The 21,583-nt window shown below is 37.5% G+C and overlaps 1 protein-coding gene, 1 long non-coding RNA gene and 1 other non-coding gene across 3 annotated transcripts in view; all 3 read right to left on the bottom strand.

Annotated features, from left to right (window-relative positions):
• TMEM167A (transmembrane protein 167A) overlaps positions 1-21,583 on the bottom strand; it is a 39,727-nt gene that overhangs the window by 9,719 nt on the left and 8,425 nt on the right. Inside the window, exon 2 of the mRNA XM_061151956.1 lies at positions 1,942-2,051. Coding sequence (XP_061007939.1) covers positions 1,942-2,051 — 110 coding nt within the window. The remainder of the gene's footprint in view (positions 1-1,941; positions 2,052-21,583) is intronic.
• Positions 13-147, bottom strand: LOC133063041 (small nucleolar RNA U109). Its single transcript, XR_009694348.1, has one exon. It is a non-coding gene; the product is annotated as a small nucleolar RNA U109 (small nucleolar RNA).
• On the bottom strand, positions 2,064-19,923 carry LOC133062661 (uncharacterized). Its single transcript, XR_009694226.1, has 3 exons — positions 18,293-19,923; positions 4,580-4,743; positions 2,064-3,302 (listed from the first exon to the last, which is right to left on the bottom strand). It is a non-coding gene; the product is annotated as an uncharacterized LOC133062661 (long non-coding RNA).

A 21,583-nucleotide genomic window follows, 5' to 3' on the forward strand; every position in this document is an offset into this window, starting at 1 on the left:
ATTCCTTTGGTTTTATGTAGGAGAAGTATACTACTGCTCAACCTCTACTGTAAGGTTGGCAGCCCTGAGAACTCCTTTTTTAATGTAGCATGTAGTGGATGTATTCCTGCTTCCAGAGGAACGAGAAGCAGACATTTCCACATGCAGCCTACTTTGTCGCAGCACTAGCAAAGTACAAATACTCTGTTCTACCACTATGTGATTATTCATGAATGAAATAAACGAATTCTTTATTAAACATTATGTGTCAGAAATCTAAACTAACAATCGATGAGATCGTTTACTGGATTCTACCATATGCTTTGTTGTTTTGTTTAGTTGCCAAGTTGGGTCTGACTCTGCGACCCCATGGACTATATAGCCTGCCAGGCTCCTCTGTTCATGGGATTTCCCAGGCAAGAATATTGGAGTGGGTTGCCATTTCCTTTTCCAGAGGATCTTCCCAACCCAGCAATTGAATCTGTTCCTTCTGCATTGGCAGGTGGAGTCTTCACTGCTGAGCCACCAGAGAAACCCACAGGGGATTGCAGAGAAAGGGAAGGAGGAAATAAAATTGTTTAGCTGAGTAGAAAGGCTTCTTGTACAACTAAGCACCAAATAAAATTATATAATTTCAACAAAGGGACTGAAGACTTAGTGCAATATGAGTTCAGAGAAAAGGTGGAATAGTAAGAACACAATCTCTACAAAGGAAGTGAGGTGTTGTCAGAAAAACCCATGGACAAATGACATCTGTTTTCACCTTCAGTAGGTTAAATAAAATGCCTTGGGCCAATAGAGACAGATCATCAGTTGATTGGAACAAGATTATAGATTTTCATTATCAAAAACTGGGTAGGGGTTCTTTATGCCTTTACAGCTGTTCAAACAAACCTACATAATAAAAAGAAATAGTAACAAGAGCCAAATGATTTAGATAATGGAATGTTTGAATAAATGTTAATTATGACCCCAAAGATATAATGCAGTTGAAGGAAAGATAATTATTTTCTCTCATAGTTGAATATCTACTACCTTGCTTCTTGTAGGAGATTTTTTTTAGTGGAAAAACAGAGCCTGATTTTGCAGTATCCTAATTAGAACTTTCCCTTTCCATCAAAAACAAAAAAGGTGGAGATAATTAATTATTCCTATGTGAAGTATTCTATTTCATCCTATTATTTCTTAAGACGATTAAGGATCTTACCATGAAAGGATTAAGACAATTATTCACAGAATTAATCTGTAAGGCAAAGAAAGTTTAGACGGTTTTCACCATATGGCTCTGCTTTTAGTATAGTGATCCTGGTTGAACTCAACATGTACTTCTGTGTGAGGAACATGGCACTTAGAAATTTTAAGTCTGCGTGGTACCACATTAAGCTCAATTTTGGTAGGAGTGTTAACATACAATTAAAAGGGATGTGACATGCCCAAAACTTAACTTTTATTATTGCTTTAAGAAAGCTAAATTTCTCCAAAGATGTTTGCTTTATGATACAGCTGGGGAGCCTATATGATTAGAGCAGTCCTGGAGTGGAGATGGAATGTCTATATTAGTACTGGAGTGGACACAGTGCTTATAAACTGTTTAACGCTTTCAAGATAAGATAATGGATTTTACTATTAAAAACGGAGGCCAAACCCTGTCTTTGAAACTACTAAACTGTAGCTATAATTTCAGAAAGAAAAACTATCTCATCTTTTAAAATACACTTTTTTTTCCCCAGTCCAGCACACGTCAGGTCACTTCTGATATTTATCTTTTTGGTAAAAATCTATGAATATAAAGATTTGGATTTTTAAAAAACAAGGAAAAACAATGGAAAAAGTTATTTCTACATAATTTAGTTATACAGACTAAATTACATATAGAAATTAAATTACTTAATGACTTTCAATAGTTGGCATTTACTATCTCTAAGAACTAACTTGGGTGATTAAACATTATTAGTAACATACCCAGTTTTATTTCTGTCCAGGAGGCTGGGTGCCAAGGATCGGATATAAGCACAGGTACATATAAGCAGCAAGATTACAGTCAACAGACTCTGAAAATTGAAAATGGCAGACTAAAAAGAGAAAAAGAAAAATTAATGTCACAAGATAAACTGCATAGGTAAAAAAATGTCAGACAATTCCATATTAAGAATCATATTTTTTTCTTCAAAAAGGCAAACAGAATGACATGTCTGAGAACACTTTTTAACAGCAAAAAGAAAGTGAAGTTGCTCAGTCATGTCCAACTCTTTCTGACCCCTTGGACTGTAGTCTACCAAGCTCTTCTGTCCATGGAACTTTCCAGGCAAGAGTTCTGGAGTGGGTTGCCATTTCCTTCTCCAGGGGATCTTCCCAACCCAGGGATCGAACCCGGGTCTCCCGCATTGCTGGCAGACCCTTTACCATCTGAGCCACTAGGGAAGCCTTAAAAGCAAAATCACAAGGTATTTTGAGAGCATACCCTCTTCTCCATTCTTTGGGCTAAAGAATTCAAAAGATGCAACAAAAATTCTAAATTCAAGAACTTAAAAATACCACCCAAAATGTTTCAAATCCAAAACAGCTCACCTAAGCCGAACCAATAATTAATACAGATGTCCTAGGATTCCAGACTACTACTAGGCAGAACATACGGTCTCCAAGCTCTGCAAGTAAGCTGGCTATGTAACCTCAGTTGAATACTGACCTCTCTAAATCTCTGTTTCACATCAGTAAAACTAGGCGGAGAATGGGGAGACAGACTCAATGCTGGCTCAAGATTTTTCAATTCTGAAATTCTTTTAGAATAAGAATGCTTTAAGTAGTCATGTTCCATGCATTGACTGATAGCTGTCAATTAGGTTTTGGTGAAAAAAAGTACTTGCTCATTCACTGCTGATACTTAAAGTTATTAAGATAAAAAATTTAACACAAGAATCTGTTCTTAAATAAAACTGTTACACATTTATCATAGTGTAGCAGCAGCATCCCTAAAGAGTAGACAAACTGAATCTCCAGCACCTAACTATCCATCAGTCACACAGTGGGAGCCCGATCAGAGATGGTGGAATAAATAAAACAATTTTTTAAAAGTAGAGGAATACTACTGTACATACAATAAAGAACAACTTTTCTATTATATACACAGGTTGCTAAAATATATCAGTCTCACACAGCAGCCAACAATATGTTTACTTAGTAGACTCAGAAGTTCTTCCTGAGGGGAATCAAGATGGTGGAGTAGTAGGATGTGAAACTCACCTTCACCAACAAAACACATGAACATGTGGAATAATTCTCACAGAAAACCAACTGGAAATAGGCAGATCTCCTATATAAAAAAGCTGCAAGAAAGATCTCCATGTAACCAGGTAGGACAGGGAAGAAAAAAAGCATCAAGATGGGACATCAAGATGCCTCTGGTAAGCATGTGTAAAGGAGAAAGGGTCTACCCAGGTAGGCTTGGGAAGCATCCTTGCCTGCTGGGACAGACAGAGGGGTCTCAGGGGCCTAGACTTGATCGGAATGTGCGCATGCTGGCCCGCTAACAATCAGGGTGGAGACAGACTGGTGCTGATGGCTGCACCTCACCACATTCCCAGTCAGAGTGTGAATCAGGTTGGGCTACAAATATGTACAGCAGCTAAGCAGTGAATCTTGGCAGATATGCTCTGCAGGAGGACTCCATCTATTAATAGCTGCAAGGAGCCAGCTCTCAGGGTCTAAACTGTGTTCCTGGTCTAGCTACAGAGCCCACAGTCCCAAGGCAGGAGGAAGACGGGCACCCACCAGAGTAAAGCAACTAGAGATTCACTGCCTATGGACTGAAACTCCAAGAGGAGAATAGCAACACAAATAAGGGAGGAGGCTGGGCCCTGCCCAGACCACATATTTCTCATTCAGCTTCTCATTCATTTGTCATTTAGGGAGTCATGAGACCTCCTCGACCACATTCCTGCAGAAAGGCTCCCTGGAGGTCAAAGCAGGAGTGATGTCAAGGGATATTCTACCCATCTGCCTTTTTGGTAGAAGTCATCTTGGCTAAGAGATGTGTGCTCATACATGGGAGGATCCTGAGATATACCAAATATAGACTGTGAACCAGGCAAATCAAAATGACTGGCCAAAAGAAACCCGAAGAAATTACCCCATAAAAGTAATTCAAACTGCCATGAGGATGTGACTCAGCAACTCTCTGAAGTCTGCCCGTGTGTCTATCCACACATACTGTACTCTTTTTTTTTCCCCTTTTAATAAATACTTTACTTGTTTCACTACTTTCCAACTCTGTGGGCATTCTTTTCTGCAAAGCTGAAGGGCCAGGGCCTTGTCACTGACCACTGGTCTAATGGCTAGGACTGGTGTTCTCACTGCCACACCCTGGCCTCAGTCTCTGGGTGGGAACTCAAGCCCTGCTTCAAGCTGCTACAGGCTGAAGCCACCTGAGATCAGTCTGAAGCACCCTCAAGTGGAGGTGGGGGTAAAGGGGAAAGCAGTGGGCGGGTGGGTCTGGGTTTTGGCAGTGGTACTTGGTGGACTGTGATATGCACAGAAAGGCATGTCTCCAGTAGAGAGCCCCTGTGGAGGAGTACTCGGTGCTCCAGGTCCACCCACTTCCCACCTCTGCTTGCAGTTGGATCTGAGGTCGACAGGTCCTGAGAGAGGCCTGCCACAGAGGCAGTTGAGGTCCCAGGAAACAGCACAATCATCTTTTCACGCAGCCACAGTGCCCTGGCCCCCAGCAACAGTCCACTCTGCACCACAGCCTACAGCTTAGCACTATATCTGGGAAAAACACAATGGAAAAAGAGAAGCAATTTTGGGCTGCTTATGGGCAGAACTGCAGCTGTCAAAAATATTGCACTCACACAGACTATACAGGGATGCTCCCATATTAAAAACACACCTTCAAATCCATAGTAGAGAACTGTTTTTCTTAAATTCATAGAGACAGAATGAAGTTAAGAAAGATGAAAAAGCAGAGGAACTACTCAGATTTAAAAGAACAAGAGAAATTCCCCTGAAAGAAATAAAACAGCCCTCACCAGTCTCCCAGACTCTCAGTTCAAAAAGGAAGAAAAATGTTATAGGAATTAAAAAAGATAACTGATAGAAATTCAGATCATTGTAACAAGGAACTAGCAACTATAAGCATGAACCAATCAAAGGTAGACAATACAATTGCTAAGATAAGAGCCAATCTAGATGCAATCAACAACAGACTAAATTACAGAGAAGAACAAATAAGTGATCTGGAGAACAGAATGATGGCAATCACTCAATCAGAACAGCTGAAGAAAAAAATTCTAAAAATATAAACAAAAGACCTCTGCTGTGTCATTGTGTTGTTGTTGTCATTTAGTCACTAATGACGTCCAACTCTCTTGCGATCCCCACTGATTGTAGCCCACTAGGCTCCTCTGTCCGTGGGATTCCCCACGTAACAATACCAGGTTGCCAAATCTTTCTCCAGTCAATGTTCCTGATCCAGGGATCAAACCTGCATCTCCTGCATCAGTAGGTGGATTCTTTACCACTGAGCCTTCAGAGAAGTCCATCTGGTGTATCATTAACTGTAACAACATTCACAATTCAGGGGTCCAAGAAGAAGAGAAATAAAAGGGGACTGAGTAAATCAGGGCTAAAAACTTCCCAAACCAAAAGAAAGAAATAGATACTCAGGTACAGGAAGCACAGAGGGTCCCCTAAAAGATGAAAGCAAACAGATCCACATCAACACATATCATAGTTAAAATGGCAAAAATTAAAGACAAAGACAGAAGTCTAAAAGTAGCAAGAGAAAACCAAAGAGTCATATTCAAGAGAAACACCATAAGGCTATCAGCTGAATTCTCTGCAGAAACTCTGTAGGCCAGAAGCATGACATACTCAAAAAGCTCTGAAAGAGAAAAATCTACAACATACTAAACCCTGCAAGATTATCATTTAGAATAGAAAGATAAAGAATTTCTCAGACAAGCAAAAATTAAAAGAATACAGCAATTCTAAACCTACCTTAGAAGAAATATTGAAAGGTTTTCTCTAAAGAGAAAAGAAGCAAGACTTAATAGGAAAGGGGAAATTACAATAGGGAAGGCAAGCATATAAAAGGATTAAGATCATTTAAATAAGCCAGTACATTGATTAAAAACAAGAAAAAAATGATAAAATGCAAGTAGACATAGTTATGTGTCAATATACTTAAAAACCTGGTTCACCACAAATCAAAAATATACACTAGATTCACAAAAATCAAACAAAGGGAAATTAAGCATAATACAAAAGAAAACCAACAAACCACAAAAGAAAAAAACAAGAAGAAGAAATCAACAAAGTACAAAAGCATCTGGAAAACAAGGTTGAAAATGGCAATAAGTACACATTCATCAAGAACTACTTTAAATGTAAATGGACTAAATGACCTGATCTAAAGACAAAGAGAGGCAGATTAGATGAAAAATAAGACACTACAATATGCTACCTACAAAAGACTCACTTTCAGGGTTAAGAACATACAGATTGAAAGTTAGTAGATGGAAAAAGATATTTCATGGAATTGGAAATGATAAGAAATTGGTGGTAGCAGTATTCATATTAGACAAAGGAGACTTAAAGTCCATAAAGAAAGGCAGGAAGGACATTATATAATAATAAATGGATAAAAACAACCAGAGGGTCTTATACTAATTACATATATACATCAATGGTCAGATCTTTCAGACAGAAAATCAGTAAAGAAACAGATACCCTATATGACACATCAGACCAGTGGGACTTGATATCTACAAGACACTACATCTCCAAAAATCAGAACATACTTTTTTTTTTTTAAACAAGCACACATGGAACATTCTCTAGGACAGACCACATACAAGATCACAAAACAAGCCTTAACAAATTTAAGAGCACAGAAATTATCTTAAGCATCTTTTCTGACCACAATGGTGTGAAAGTAGACATCAACCACAGGGGGGAGGAAAAAAAGGAAAAGAACAAACATATGAAGACTAAACAACGTGCTACAATGATGAAGTAAAAGAAAAAAAAAAATACCTTGAAACAAATGACAAGGAAAACGTGTATGCTCAGTCACTAAGTTGTGTCTGGCTCTTTGAAGCCCCATAGACTGTAGTCTGCCAGGTTCCTCTGTTCATGGGATTTTCCAGGCAAGAATACTGGAGTGGGTTGCTATTTCCTTCTCTAGAGGATCGTCCCAATTCAGGGATCAAACTAGTGTCTTCTGCATTGGCATGTGGATTCTTTATCACTGAGCCACCAGGGCAGCCCCCAAATGAAAACACACCCTTACAAAATCTATGGAATGCAGCAAAAGCAGTTCTAAGAATAAAGTGCATAGAAGCACAGGTCTTCCTCAACAAATAGGAAAAATCTCTAACAAATAACCTAATTGCCACCTAAAACAATCAGAAGAAGAACAAACAAACCCCAGTCACCTAAAGGAAGGAAATAATAAAGATCAGAAGACAATAAAATAGAGATTAAAAACAATACAGTAGAAAAGATCAGTAAAATTAAGAGCAAGGTTTTTGAAAAGTCAAACATAATCTACAAAATCTAGCCAGGTTTATCAAGAAAAGAGAGAGGGCCTAAATAAACAAAATAAGAAATGGAAGAAAAAAAAAAAAGAAATGGAAAAGAAGAAATTACAACTGATACCACAGAAATATAAGAAAATCATAAAAATATAAACAATTATATATCAACGAATTGGACAACCCAGAAGAAATGGATTAGTTTATAGAAACACAAAGCCTGCCGAAATGGAGTGAACATAACTTGAACAGACTGATCAAGTGAAAGAAAACCTGTAATAAAAATTCTCTTTGCAAACAAAAGCCCAGGACTAGGCAGCTTCACTGAGAAAGTCTACCAAACATACAAGGAAGCACTTAAATCTATGCTTCTAAAATTAGTTCCAAAGCTGAAAAGGACAGAATGCTACCAAATTCATTCCATGACACCACTATCACCTTGATACCAAAGCCAGACAAAGACACTACAAAAAAAGAAAATAACAAACCAATATCTTTGATGAATATAGATACAAAAATACTCAAAATATTAGCAAAATGAATCCAACATACATTAAAAGGACTGAACACCATGAGCAAGTGGGATTTATCCCAAGGATGCAAAGGTTTTTCAATATTCAAAAATCACTCAGTGTGAGCAAACTGAAGAATAAAAATCACATGATCACCTCAATAAACACAGAAAATGAATTCAAACAAAATGCAACATCCTTCCATAATAAAAACTATAAAACTAGATATAGAGGAAACATCTCAACACAATAAAATATATTTAGGACAAACTCACAGGCAACAATTCTCAATGCTGAGAAGCTGAAAGCCTTCCTACTAAATTCAGGAACAAGGGAAGGATGCTCACTCTTACCAATTCTATTCAACAGTGTTGAAAACCCTACTTACAGCAATCAGACAAAGAAAAGAAATAAAGGGCATTCAAAACGGAAGGGAAGAAGTAAAACTATCTCTGTTTGCAGATGACAAAGAACCCTAAAGTCTCCATACAGAAACTGTTAGAACTAGTAAATAAATTCAGCATGGTAGCAGGATCCAAGTTTAATATACAGAAGTCAGTTGCATTTCTTTACACTAACAATGAACTATCAGAAAGAGAAAGTAAAAAACAATCCTGTTTAAAATTGCATCCTCCCTCCCCCAAATAAAGGCTAGGAATAAATTTATCCAAGTCACTGAAAAACTTATATGCTGAAGACTATAAAACACTGCTAAAGGAAACTAAAGACAACTCAAAGAAATGGAAAGATATCACATGCTCTTGGGTTGGAAGAATTAACATTGTTAAAATAGCCATGCTACCCAAAGCAATCTATAGATTTAATGGAATCCATTTCAAAACACCAGTGACAGTTTTCACAGAACTAGTAACAATAACCCTAAAATTTACAAGGAACCACATAAGACTCAGAATTTGCAAAGCAATCCTAAGGACAAAGGACAAAGCTGGAAGCCTAAACCCTTTCAGACTTCAGACAAGAATACACAAAGCTACAATAATCAAAACAGCATCCTATCATTACAAAAATAGACATTTGTTCAATGGACAGAATAGAGAACCCAGTAATAAACCCATACATCCACAGTCAATTTACTGATGACAAAGGAAGTGAGAATATATAATGGAGAAAAAACAATCTCTTCAACAAGTGTTGTTGGGAATGCTGGACAGCTATACAAAAATCAATGAAATTGAAATTGAACACTCCCTCACACCATAGACAAAAATAAACTCAAAGTGGATTAAAGACTTAAATATAAATAAGACATGACACCATAAAAAGAGAACCCAGGCAAAATATTCTCAGACATAAATTGTAGCAGTATATTTTTAAGATCAGTTTCACAAGGCAAAAGAAATAAAAGCAAAACAAGCAAATGGGACCTAATCAAACTTAAACACTTTTGCACAGCTAAGGAAACTATCAATAAAACAAAAAGACAACCTATGGAATGGGAGAAAGTATTTGCACTGGGTGAGACCTACAAGGGGTTAATACAAAAAATATACAAACAGCTCACACAATTCAAGTGAAAAAACACACAACTCAATCAAAAAAATGCTAAACAGTTCAGTTCAGTCGTGTCTGACTCTTTGTGACCCCATGAACTGCAGCACGCCAGGCCTCCCTGTCCATCACCAACTTCCGGAGTTTACTCAAACTCATGTCCATTGAGTCGGTGATGCCATCCAACCATCTCATCCTCTGTCGTCCCCTTCTCCTGCCCTCAATCTCTCCCAACATCAGGGGCTTTTCAAATGAGTCAGCTCTTCGCATGAGGGGGCCAAAATATTGGAGTTTCAGCTTCATCATCAGTTCTTCCAATAACACCCAGGGCTGATGTCCTTTAAGATTGACTGGTTGGATCTCCTTGCAATCCAAGGGACTCTCAAGAGTCTTCTCCAACACCACAGTTCAAAAGCATCAATTCTTCAGTGCTCGGCTTTCTTTATAGTCCAACTCTGACATTCATACATGACTACTGGAAAAATCATAGCCTTGACTAGATGGACCTTTGTTGACAGAATAATGTCTGCTTTTTAATATGCTGTCTAGGTTGGTCATAACTTTGCTTCCAAGGAGTAAGCATCTTTTAATTTCATGGCTGCAATCACCATCGGCAGTGATTTTGAAGCCCCCAAAAATAAAGTCAGCCACTGTTTCCCCATCTATTTGCTATGAAGTGATGGGGCCGGATGCCATGATCTTAGTTTTCTGAATGTTGGGCTTTAAGCCAACTTTTTCATTCTCCTCTTTCACTTTCATTAAGAGGCTCTTTAGTTCTTCACTTTCTGCCATAAGGGTGGTGTCATCTGCATATCTGAGGTTATTGATATTTCTCCCAGCAATCTTGATTCCAGCTTGTGCTTCCTCCAGCCCAGCGTTTCTAATGATGTACTCTGCACAGAAGTTAAATAAGCAGGGTGACAATATACAGCCTTGAAGAACTCTATTTGGAACCAGTCTGTTGTTCCATGTCCAGTTCTAAGTGTTGCTTCCTGACCTGCATACAGGTTTCTTAAGAGGCAGGTCAGGTGGTCTGGTATTCCCATGTCTTTCAGAATTTTCCACAGTTTATTGTGATCCACACAGTCCAAAGCTTTGGCATTTGTCAATAAAGCAGAAATAGATGTTTTTCTGGAACTTTTGCTTTTTCAATGATCCAGCATCTCTCCAAATAGGTACATTCAGATGGCCAATAGGTACATTAAAAAATGCTTAACAAGGTTAATTATTAGAGAGATGCAAACCAAAACCACAATGATGTATCATGTATTACCTCACACTGGTCAGGATAACTCTCATCAGAAAGTCTACAAATAACAAATGTTGGAGAGGGTGTGAAGAAAAGGATGCCCTCTTATATAGTTTCTGGGAATGTAAATTGGTGCAGCCACTATGGAAAACAGTATGAAGGTTCCTTTAAAAAGGAAAAACAGACCTACCATGTGATCCAGCAATCCTACTCCTTGGCATATATCAGGAAAATATGAAAACTACAATTTCAAAAGACCTCACTTTCATAGTAGCACTGTATATTAGCCAAGTGGTGAAAACTATCCAAGTGCCTATCAACAGAGGATTGGTTTAAGAAGATGTGACACATACACATTTGCAGCAAAACAAAAATACCTGGAGTACATTACACTAAGCAACGTTTAAGTCAGAGAAAGACAAATATCATATGATATCACTTATATATGTAATGTAAAACATAATAAAAATGAGAAAAGAGAAGTGAAAGGCAAAGGAGAAAGGGAAAGATATACCCAACTGAATGCAGAGTTCCAGAATAGCAAGGAGAGATAAGAAAGACTTTTTTAGTGAACAATGCAAAGAAATAGAGGAAAGCAACAGAATGGGAAAGTCTGAAGATCTCTTTAAGAATATTAGAGATATCAAGGGAACATTTCATGCAAGGATGGGCACAACCAAGGAAAGAAATGGTAAGGACGAAAAAAGCAGCAGAAGAGATTAAGAGGTGGCAAGAATGTACAGAAGAACCGTATTAAAAAGGTCTTAATAACCCAGATAACCACAATGGTATGGTCACTGACCTATAGCCAGACATTCTAGAGAGTAAAGTCAAGTGGGCCTCAGAAAACCTACTACAAACAAAGCTAGTGGAGGTAATGGAATTCCAGTTGAGGCATTTCAAATCCTAAAAGATGATGCTGTTAAAGTGCTGCACTCAATATGTCAGCAAATTTTGAAAGTCAGCACTGGCCACAGGACCAGAAAAGGTCAGTTTTCATTCTAATTCCAAAGAATGTTCAAACTATGATATAATTGCGCTCATTTCACATGCTAGCAAGGTAATGCTCAAAATTCTTCAAGCTAGGCTTCAGCAGTATGTGAACCAAGAATTTCCAGATGTACAAGCTAGGTTTAGAAAAGGCAGAGGAACCAGAAATCAAACTGCCAAAATTTGTTGAATCATAAAAAAAGTAAGGGAATTCCAGAAAATCATCTACTTCTATTTCATTGACTACGCTAAAGTCTTTGACTGTGTGGATCACAACAAACTGGAAAATTCTTAAAGAGCTGAGAATACCAGACCACCTTAGCTGTCTCCTGAAACATCTGTATGTAGGAGAAGAAGCAACAGGTAGAATTCTACACGGAACAACTGACTGGTTCAAAACTGAGAAAAGAGTACAAAAACGCTATACAATATCACTCTGTTTATTTAACTTACATGCAGAGTACATCATGTGACATACCAGGCTGGATGAATGACAAGCTTGAATCAAGAGTGCCAGGAGAAATATCAACAACCTCAGATATTCAGATGATATCCCTCTAATGGCAAAAAGTGAAGAGGAACTAAAGAGCCTCTTGAGGAGAGTAAAAAAGCTGGCTTAAAACTCAGTATTCAGAAAAAACTGTGGCATCCAGTCCCATCACTCAATGGCAAATTGAAGGGGAAAAAGCGGAAACAGTGACAGATTTTATCTTCTTGGGTTCCAAAATCACTGCTGATGGTGACTGCAGCCAAGAAATTAGAAGACACTTGCTCCTTGAAAGGAAAGCTATAACAGACCTAGATATTGTATTAAAAAGCACAGACATCATTTTGCAAACAAAGGCTTGTATAGTCATAGCTATGATTTTTCCAGTAGTCATGTAAGGATGTGAGAGTTAGGCCATAAAGAAAGCTGAATGCCAAAGAATTGATGCTTTTTTTTTTTTTTCTTTTTCTTTTAATTGGAGGCTAATTACAATATTGTGGTGGTTTTGCCATACATTCACATGAATTGATGCTTTTGAATTGTGGTGCTGGAGAAGACTCTTGAGAGTCCTGTGGACTTCAAGGAGATAAAATCCAGTCAATCTGAAAGGAAATCAACCCTGAATATTCATTGAAAGGACTGATGCTTAAGCTCCAATACTTTGGCTACCTGATGCAAAGAGCTGACTCACTAGAAAACACCCTGATGCTGGGAAAGACTGAAGGCAAAAGGAGAAGAAGGCATCAGAGGATGAGATGGTAAGATAGCATCACTGACTCAATGGACATGAATTTAAGCAAATTTTGGGAGACAGGGAAGGACAGGGAAATGTGAAATGTTCACATCATGTGAAATTCGGGGCAGATGAAGCACAAGCTGGACTCAAAATTGCCGGGAGAACACATCATTAGATTTGCAAATGATGTCACACTAATGGGAAAAAATGAAGAAGAACTAGAGCCTCTTGATGAAGGTGAAAGAGAGTGAAAAAGCTGGCTTAAAACTCAACATCCAAAAAAGTAAGATGATGGCATACAGTCCCATCATTTAATGGCAAACAGATGGGGAAAAAGTGGGAACAGTGACAGGCTTCATTTTCTTGGGCTCCAAAACCACTGTGTACGGTGACTGCAGCCACAAAATTAAAAAGACACTTGCTCCTTGGAAGAAAAGCTATGACAAACCTAGCTGTTTTTATTCAGTTGCCCCGTCGTGTCCAACTCTTCACGACCTCATGGGTTGCAGCACACCAGGCCTCCGTGTCCTTCAGCATCTCCCAGAGTTTGTCCAAGTTCATGTCTACTGCATTGATGATGCCATCCAGCCATCTCATCCTCTGATGCTTTTCAACACTGTCTAGGTTTGTCATAACTTTCCTGCTAAGAAGCAATCATCTTTTGATTTCATAGCTGCAGTCACCACCCACAGTGATTTTAGAGCCCAAGAAGAGGAAATCTGTTACTGCTTCTACCTAGGTCTGACAAACCTAGATGGCTTATTAAAAGCAGAAACATCACTTTGTTTTTCCAGTAGTCACGTACAGATGTGAAAGCTGGACCATAAAGAAGGCTGAATACAAGGGATCATAAGAGACTACTATGAACAACTATATACCAATAAAATGGACAACCTGGAAGAAAAGGACAAAGACTTAAAAAAGATATAACCTTCCAAGACTGAACTAGGAAGAAATGTAATAGAAAATATGAACAGACCAAACACAAGTAATTAAATTGAAACTGTTATTAAAAAACTCCCAATAAACAAAAGTCTAGGACCAAATGGCTTTATAGGCAAATTCTATCAAACATTTACAGAAGAGTTAACACCTATCCTTCTGAAACTATTCTGAAATATTGCAGAGGAAAGTATCCTCCCAAACTCATTCTATGAGGTCGCCATCACTCTGATGGGCTTCCCCGATAGCTTAGTTGGTAAAGAATCCATCTGAAGTGCAGGAGACCCCAGTTCAGCTCCTGGGCTGGAAAGATCCACTGGAGAAGGGATAAGGCTGCCCACACCAGTACTCTTGGGCTTCCCTTGTGGCTCAGCTGCTAATCCACCTGTAATGTGGGAGACCTGGGTTTGATGCCTGGGTTGGGAAGATCCCCTGGAGAAGGGAAAGGCTACCCACTCCACTATTCTGGCCTGGAGAATTCCATGAACTGTATAGTCCATGGGGTTGCAAAGAGTTGGACAGCGACCTTCACTTTCACTCACTCTGATACCAAAACAAGACAAAGATACTACACACACACACACAAAACTATAGGCCATTATCATTCATGCACAGACTCAAAAATCCTCAACAGAATACTAGTAAACCAAATTCAACAACACATTAAAAGGATCATACACTGTGACCAAGTGGATTTCAAGGATGTAAGGAATTATATATATTCCCAAATTAGTGTGACACTAACAAGCTGAAGAATAAAAACCAGAGGATCATGTAATAGGTGCACAAAAAGCTTTCAACAAATTATACATCTATTTCTGATAAAAACTTTCCAGAAAGTGGACATAGAGGGCAAATACCTCAACATAATAAAGGACATATATGTCAAACCTACAGGTAACATTATATTCAATGGTGAAATGCTAAAAGCATTTCCTCCAAGATCAGGAACAAGACAAGAAGTTCAGTCTCGCCACTTTTATTAAACATAGTTTTGGAAGTCCTAGCCACGACAATCAGAGAAAAAAAAGAAATAAAAGGAATCCAGACTGGAAAATATGTGATGTGTCACTGTTTGCAGATGACACGGTATTACACATAGAAAATCACAAAGAGGCTATGAGAAGAGTACTAGAGATCATCAATGAATTCAACAAGGTTGCAGGATAAAGAATTAATACACAACAATTCCTTTCATTCTGAAAGATCAGAAAGGGAAATAAACAAACAGTTCCCTCTACCATTGCATCAAAAAGAGTAAAATACTTAGCAATAAATCAAATTAAGGATAGAAAAGATATGCACTCTGACTATCCTACGGAAGTCAATCTACATATTCAATGCAATCCCTATCAACTTATGAATGGCATTTTTCATAGAACTAGAACACAAAACTGTATAATTTGTATGGAAACTCAAAGGACCCTGAATAGCCAAAAGCAATCATGGAAAGAGAAACAGAAGTGGACAAATCACATTCCGTGACTTCAGTCAGTTCAGTCCAGTCGCGTCCAACTCTTTGCGACCCCATGAACCGCAGCACGCCAGGCCTCCCTGTCCATCACCAGCTCTCGGAGTTTACTCAAACTCATGTCCATCAAGTCGGTGATGCCATCCAGCCATCTCATCCTCTGTCGTCCCCTTCTCCTCCTGTCCCCAATCCCTCCCAGCATCAGGGTCTTTGCAGGCTATGCTACAAATCGGTAGAAATCAAAACTTGTTACTGGCACAAAAACAGAAATATAGATCAAAGAAAGAGGGTAGGAAGCCAAGAAATATACCACTGCACCTATGGCCAATTAATCTATGACAAAGGAGCCAAGAATACACAATGCAGAAAAGACAGTCTCTTCAATAAGTGGTGCTGGGAAAGATGGACAGCTACAAGTAAAAGAATGATATTAGAATACCATAAACAAAAATAAACTCAAATGGTTTAAAGATCTAGATTTAAGACTGGATACAATCAAACTCCTAGAGGAAAACACAGGCAGAACACTCTGACATAAATTGCAACACACTGTTTTTTTGTTATTGGATCCCTCTCCTATAGTAATGTAATGAAAACAAACAAACGGGACCTAATTAAACTAAAAGCTTTTGCACAGCAAAGAAAAAAAACAAAACAAAACAAAAAAAAAAAACAATGCACAGAATGGGAGAAAATATTTGCAAACAAAGTGACCAACAAGGGCTTAATCTCCAAAATATACCAACAGCTCACAGAGTTCAATATAAAAAAACAAACAATGCAATCAAAAAATGGGCAGAAGATCTAAGCAGACATTTCTCCAAAGAAGACATGTGCCAAAAAGCACATGAAGGATACCCAACATTGCTAATTATTAGAAAAATGTAAATCAAAGCTAGTGAGGTCTCCTCACATGGTCAAAATGGCCATTATAAAGAAGTCTACAAACAATAAATACTGGAGAGGATGTGGAGAAAACAGAACCTTCCTACACTATTGGTGGGAATGTAAACTGGAACAGGCACTATGGAGAATAGTGAGGAGTTTCCTTAAAAAACTAAAAATAGAACCATCATACGTTCCAGTAATCCCATTCCTGAGCATATATCTGGAGAAAACCATATACATCCCAATGTTCATCACTGCACTATTTATAATAGCCAAGACAGGAAAACAACCTAAATGTCCATTGACAAAGAAATGAATAAAGAAGGCGAGTACAAATGCACAATGGAATATTACTCAGCCATAAAAAGAATGAAATAATGCCATTTGCAGCAACCTGGATGGACTTAAACAGATTGTCATACTAAATGAAGCTAGAGAAAGTCAAACACTGTATGATATCACTTGTATGTGGAATCTAAAAAAATGATACAAAGGAACTTACAAACCAGAAGCAGATTCACAGACTTTGAGAACAAACTTATGGCTACCAAAGGGGAAAGATTGGGGCAAGGGATAATTTAGGAGCTTAGGATTAAAATAAACATAAAATAATCAACAAGGACCTACTGTTTAGTACAAGGAACTCTACCCAATATCCTATAATAACCTACATAACAAAGTACCTGCAAAAGAATGGAAATATGTACATGTATAACTGAATCACTTTGCTATACACCTGAAATTAACACAACATTGTAAACCAACTACACCCCAATATAAAATAAAAATGAAAAAGAAAGTACACAGCATAGTTCCTTTCCTGTGAATAGCTAACAACAAGAATTCACTGATATTCACTAAATTCTTGTTTTGGATGACCTTTTTCATCCTCATATTTGATGTGGATGTTATTAATATCCTAATTTTATATGTGAGATAAGGCATACAGCAGTTATAAATGAAAGAGAATAGGACACAGATTTTAAAAACGAAATAGCAACTTCTAACATATGTAAATAACTGAGCAATGCTGACCAAAAAAAAAAAAAAAACAGCTATTTTCACAAAGAAAAGTCAGGAGAGGCTTTCAAGGAATTGAGTCAAGCCTGAAAGGACATAATCAAATGGCAAAGAATACAGAGCAGGCTCCATAAGAGACAAAAGCATGGGAAACATCCCCAAAGAATCAGGAATTTGCATGTTCAGGGAATAATGAGCAGACTTTCTGTACTAAGCAAAGGATTTACTTAGTAAAGTGGATGGAAAAGAAATTTGAAAAGATTTATTATCTTCCTAATAGAGTATCTAAATTCATGATTTTGCAATCTATACTTTAATCCCTGAATATCTTGTTAAAGAAATGTACTTAAATAATATGTCTGGGACTGGTTTCTAAATAACCCAGTGTGTGTGTAGTGGGAGGTGTGGAGTTGATGATGAAATGTTGAGTATATGTGACTTCACTATACTTTTCTTTCTACCTTACATGTTTAAATTTTTTATCATAAAAGATTTTTAAGAAGCACTTAAAAACATACCATTATTAAAGAAGTGGGGTGTGTATACATATATTACTGTGGGAAATCATTAACAAATGAAAACCACTTACTAGTATGTACTATATAATACATACAACTTTGTTCCTGGAATTTATAGATCCTAAAATTTAAACAAATAATCTTAGGTGGTAAAGTCTTTTAGATGTACTTAGACTCTGGTCAAGAGTGTTTCAAACTCACAGAGGTTAGTCTACCACTGCCTAGCCTACCTAAGCACTCCTCTTAATACTTAGCATCTGTTGTCAGCTGATACAAAATTTTAGTCTCAGAGTTAAAGGAAACAGATGTTACTGTTCTGTAGATAAGTAATTGAGGTTTTCAATAGGAAAGTGTTATTGAAGGGAAGGGAGGATGCTAAGAAGAAAGCAAGCATATTTAATCACAAAATAGAGGGAAAGATGATTAAAAAAGGTGGAAAGGGAAGTATAATTCACTTACTGTGTTCTTGTTTCTTCAGATCCTTTAAATCATGCGTTTTTCAAGGTACACTATGTTTTTGTACATGCTATATGTTTTTTTCAACCTTCTGGTCTCAAGAATCACCTCCTCTGTGAAGTCCTCCCTGTGTCCACCCCACTCTCCACACCAAACAGAGGCTGGATCTTTGTACATTTATGTGTTACACACATACCTGTCACCCACCAGATTGCCCAATAACTGTTTCCTCTATTTTATGGAGGTTCTTATCTATCTCCTGTGCTTATTAAATAGTACACAGCAGTCACTGAAAAAATACTGAATGAACAGGAACGTGAACACAACTGCAAATAATAAACATTTTAACAAATGCAAGAGCACACTTAACAATGCATGTTATTAAAAAAATATAGGTTAGACTGCTGAATGTCTTAACTATTTAAGAGAAACCTCCACACACAGCTTTGCATTTACTTATCAATGATATTTTGCAAAATTCAGAATGAAGAAACATATGTTTGTGCTAAGGGTCAGGGCTACAGGGTAAAATAAAGGTCTGAGGTAATTTCTTTTCAGCATCCAAATCTTGTATCACTAACCAGAATTCAGAGAACTTCTATTGAGCAGTCATCCTTGAGGTGCTTGCATATGGTACAGTGTCTTCTGAGTCCACTTAATTTGTAAGAGATATATCCTTAAGAGTTCTGGATGCCTGAGGCAGCAGGCAAACTGGCTGGTAGAAAGTTCTAGACCCTCAAATCTAAGGTTTATCTAATTTTCATCAAGGACACCCTGTGCCAACGCCAGGGAGTTATACAATGGCACACTGCTCAGTCTAATAAATTTAGCTCACTATTAAACATTAAATCACACACACTGGAATTAAGGAATTACAAAATACAATAGAACTTGCTCCTTCTGGAGGCTTGAGGAAATAATCTGTTTTTCTTGCCTTTTCAAGTTTCTAAAGGATGCCTGATTCCTTGGCTTAGTGAGCCACTCATCACTCTGACCTTGACAACTTCTTTTGTGATTATGGCCCTCTTGCCTCCCTCTCACAAGGATTCTTGTGATTAAACTGCCCTGTCACCCCATAATTCAAGAAATAATCTTCCCATTCCAAAACTCTTAATCACACATGCAAAGTCCCTTGTGTCAAATAAGATAACATATTCAGTTTCTTTTTTTTTTTTTTAAAGGGGGTTGCAGAGAAGTGCATTCTGTCCACCACACCTACAAACAATTCCTTTTTATAAAGAGGTATCCAGTAACATTCCCTAGACTCAGGGCTGCCTGTAGCAACTTCTGGAGCACAACCTGATACAATCAGAATGGTAACCTTTGGGATCCTGGAATATAGGAGTCCCACCCTGTCCATTATTAACAGAGTTGTGCTTGTTCTTCTAAAACTGGCAATGAATATCTCAACTTTTTTTCCCCCCCAAAGGCCCCTTTTTACTATTCCTCCACACTCCAGACCCATCATGCTACTCACAGCTAACTAGAGCTTCTGATGTGCTTCAAATCACTGCACTAAATTAATTTATCAAACTAGAAGGAAATAAACTTGATGAATCAGTCACTTTGCATAATTACTCTGAAGTAGATGGCAATTTATTGGGCAATGAAATAATAAAAATAACCCAGACTTTCATTTGGTCACATTAGATTGAACTGTTTATCAATAAAGGATAGAGACTGGTCAATGCAAAGGTTAGCATCCAAAATGAAATTACCTCTAATGTTGACATGTCTCTTTAAAATTCTCTATTCTCAAGTTGATTTGAAAAGTTAGGAGTATTTATTTCATGTTCAATTTCTGTCATTTTATCCATAAAGATATAATTTGTTATTTTCGGAGTCATTCCTGAATGTTAAAACTATACTAAGCATGGATATAAGGGCAAGACTTCAACGTTAAGTGTTTTGTTTTTAGATACATAAATAAAAATACTTCTATGCTAAGAAAAACCCAAAAAACCCAAAACATTAGGAACAGAAGTAAAAAAAAGGGGAAACGATGCAGGCATTAGAATAGTACAAAGAAAGAAACAATGAAAAACGCTAAAGAAATACACATATTAATATGCTAAACAGTGCTCTGTCCAAGACTGCTAAATGACTGGTTGCTTGCTAACTGTACTTATTCTGCAGAAAAGACTTTGGCTAAGCCTCCAGTATATTCATTAGCCCTGGATCTCTTGAGTTCCATGGAGCTTATTTATTTTTAGGATTATCAACACAATTTACTTAACCAGTCTATTGATTAAGGGCCTTCTTTATGCATAACACTGTCTGGGAGCTTCAAATGTTGACTGCCTCCTACATGGGGAATACATTTTTATTAACATATTAATTCTTACAGTATGACTGAGAATCAAACTTAAATTTTTAAAACTCTAAACACTAACTATTTTACTAATTTCAATACCTATTGTTCTCATGCAAAACTAAAGTTCTTGATCCCTCTCTGGGAGTGAAACGAAACCCAGAAATGATATTTCTGACCTAATTGTGATAGAAATTATACAGCACTGGAAAAGTAGGTCAGCATTTTATCATTTACAAATCTAGGTCAGGTCAGCATTTCCTAACTAGTTTCTATTATAAATTCATATGAAACACTATTATCTCTTAAAATGGAAAACATGGAAATAGAGGGATAAATGTAAGACAGTATGTGAATGTGCAAACACATACAACACCCCATTTCCTCAAGATTAAGTCTTATATTAGAAAATACTTCTAATAACATACAGGAATATTAACAATTTCTTTTTCACTTCAACTCTGTTCTCCACTGGCAACATTGGTGGTCATTTGTGCCTGTTTTCACTGGACCTACAGTGTATTTGTGCTGTCTATTTTGAGCTATTTTATAGACATCTCACATCTAAATATGAAGCAACAAAAGTGTCACAGTTATTACCAAGAGGAAGCATGCATGTAACTATGACAAACAGTAGACTTAAGAAAACTGATGTAAATGCTTCACATGTCCTTATCATTTATAAGAGAAAGTAGTCTGAAGGAAAAGTGCAAATTCTGTTATGAAAAAAAAATTCTGATCATGCAAATAGTTAAGACTAAGAATGACAAAATGGAAAAACTTGCAAATAAATGAAGGCACGCAGGGTATGAACTCTGGCTACTCACTTTACCTGGAGGTTTAAAAAAATAATCAACACCCAGAAATTTGGACTAAACTCTGTGGCATGGGCAGATATCCATGCAGTACAGTAGATTCCTTCTGCAGGGTCTGGAAACCTTTAACTATGGGCTCTGGCTTTGTTGCTTGTTGACTATATTCAG

This window comes from Dama dama, chromosome 9 (genome assembly GCF_033118175.1).
Source record: "Dama dama isolate Ldn47 chromosome 9, ASM3311817v1, whole genome shotgun sequence".
NCBI classification, from domain to species: Eukaryota; Metazoa; Chordata; class Mammalia; order Artiodactyla; family Cervidae; genus Dama; species Dama dama.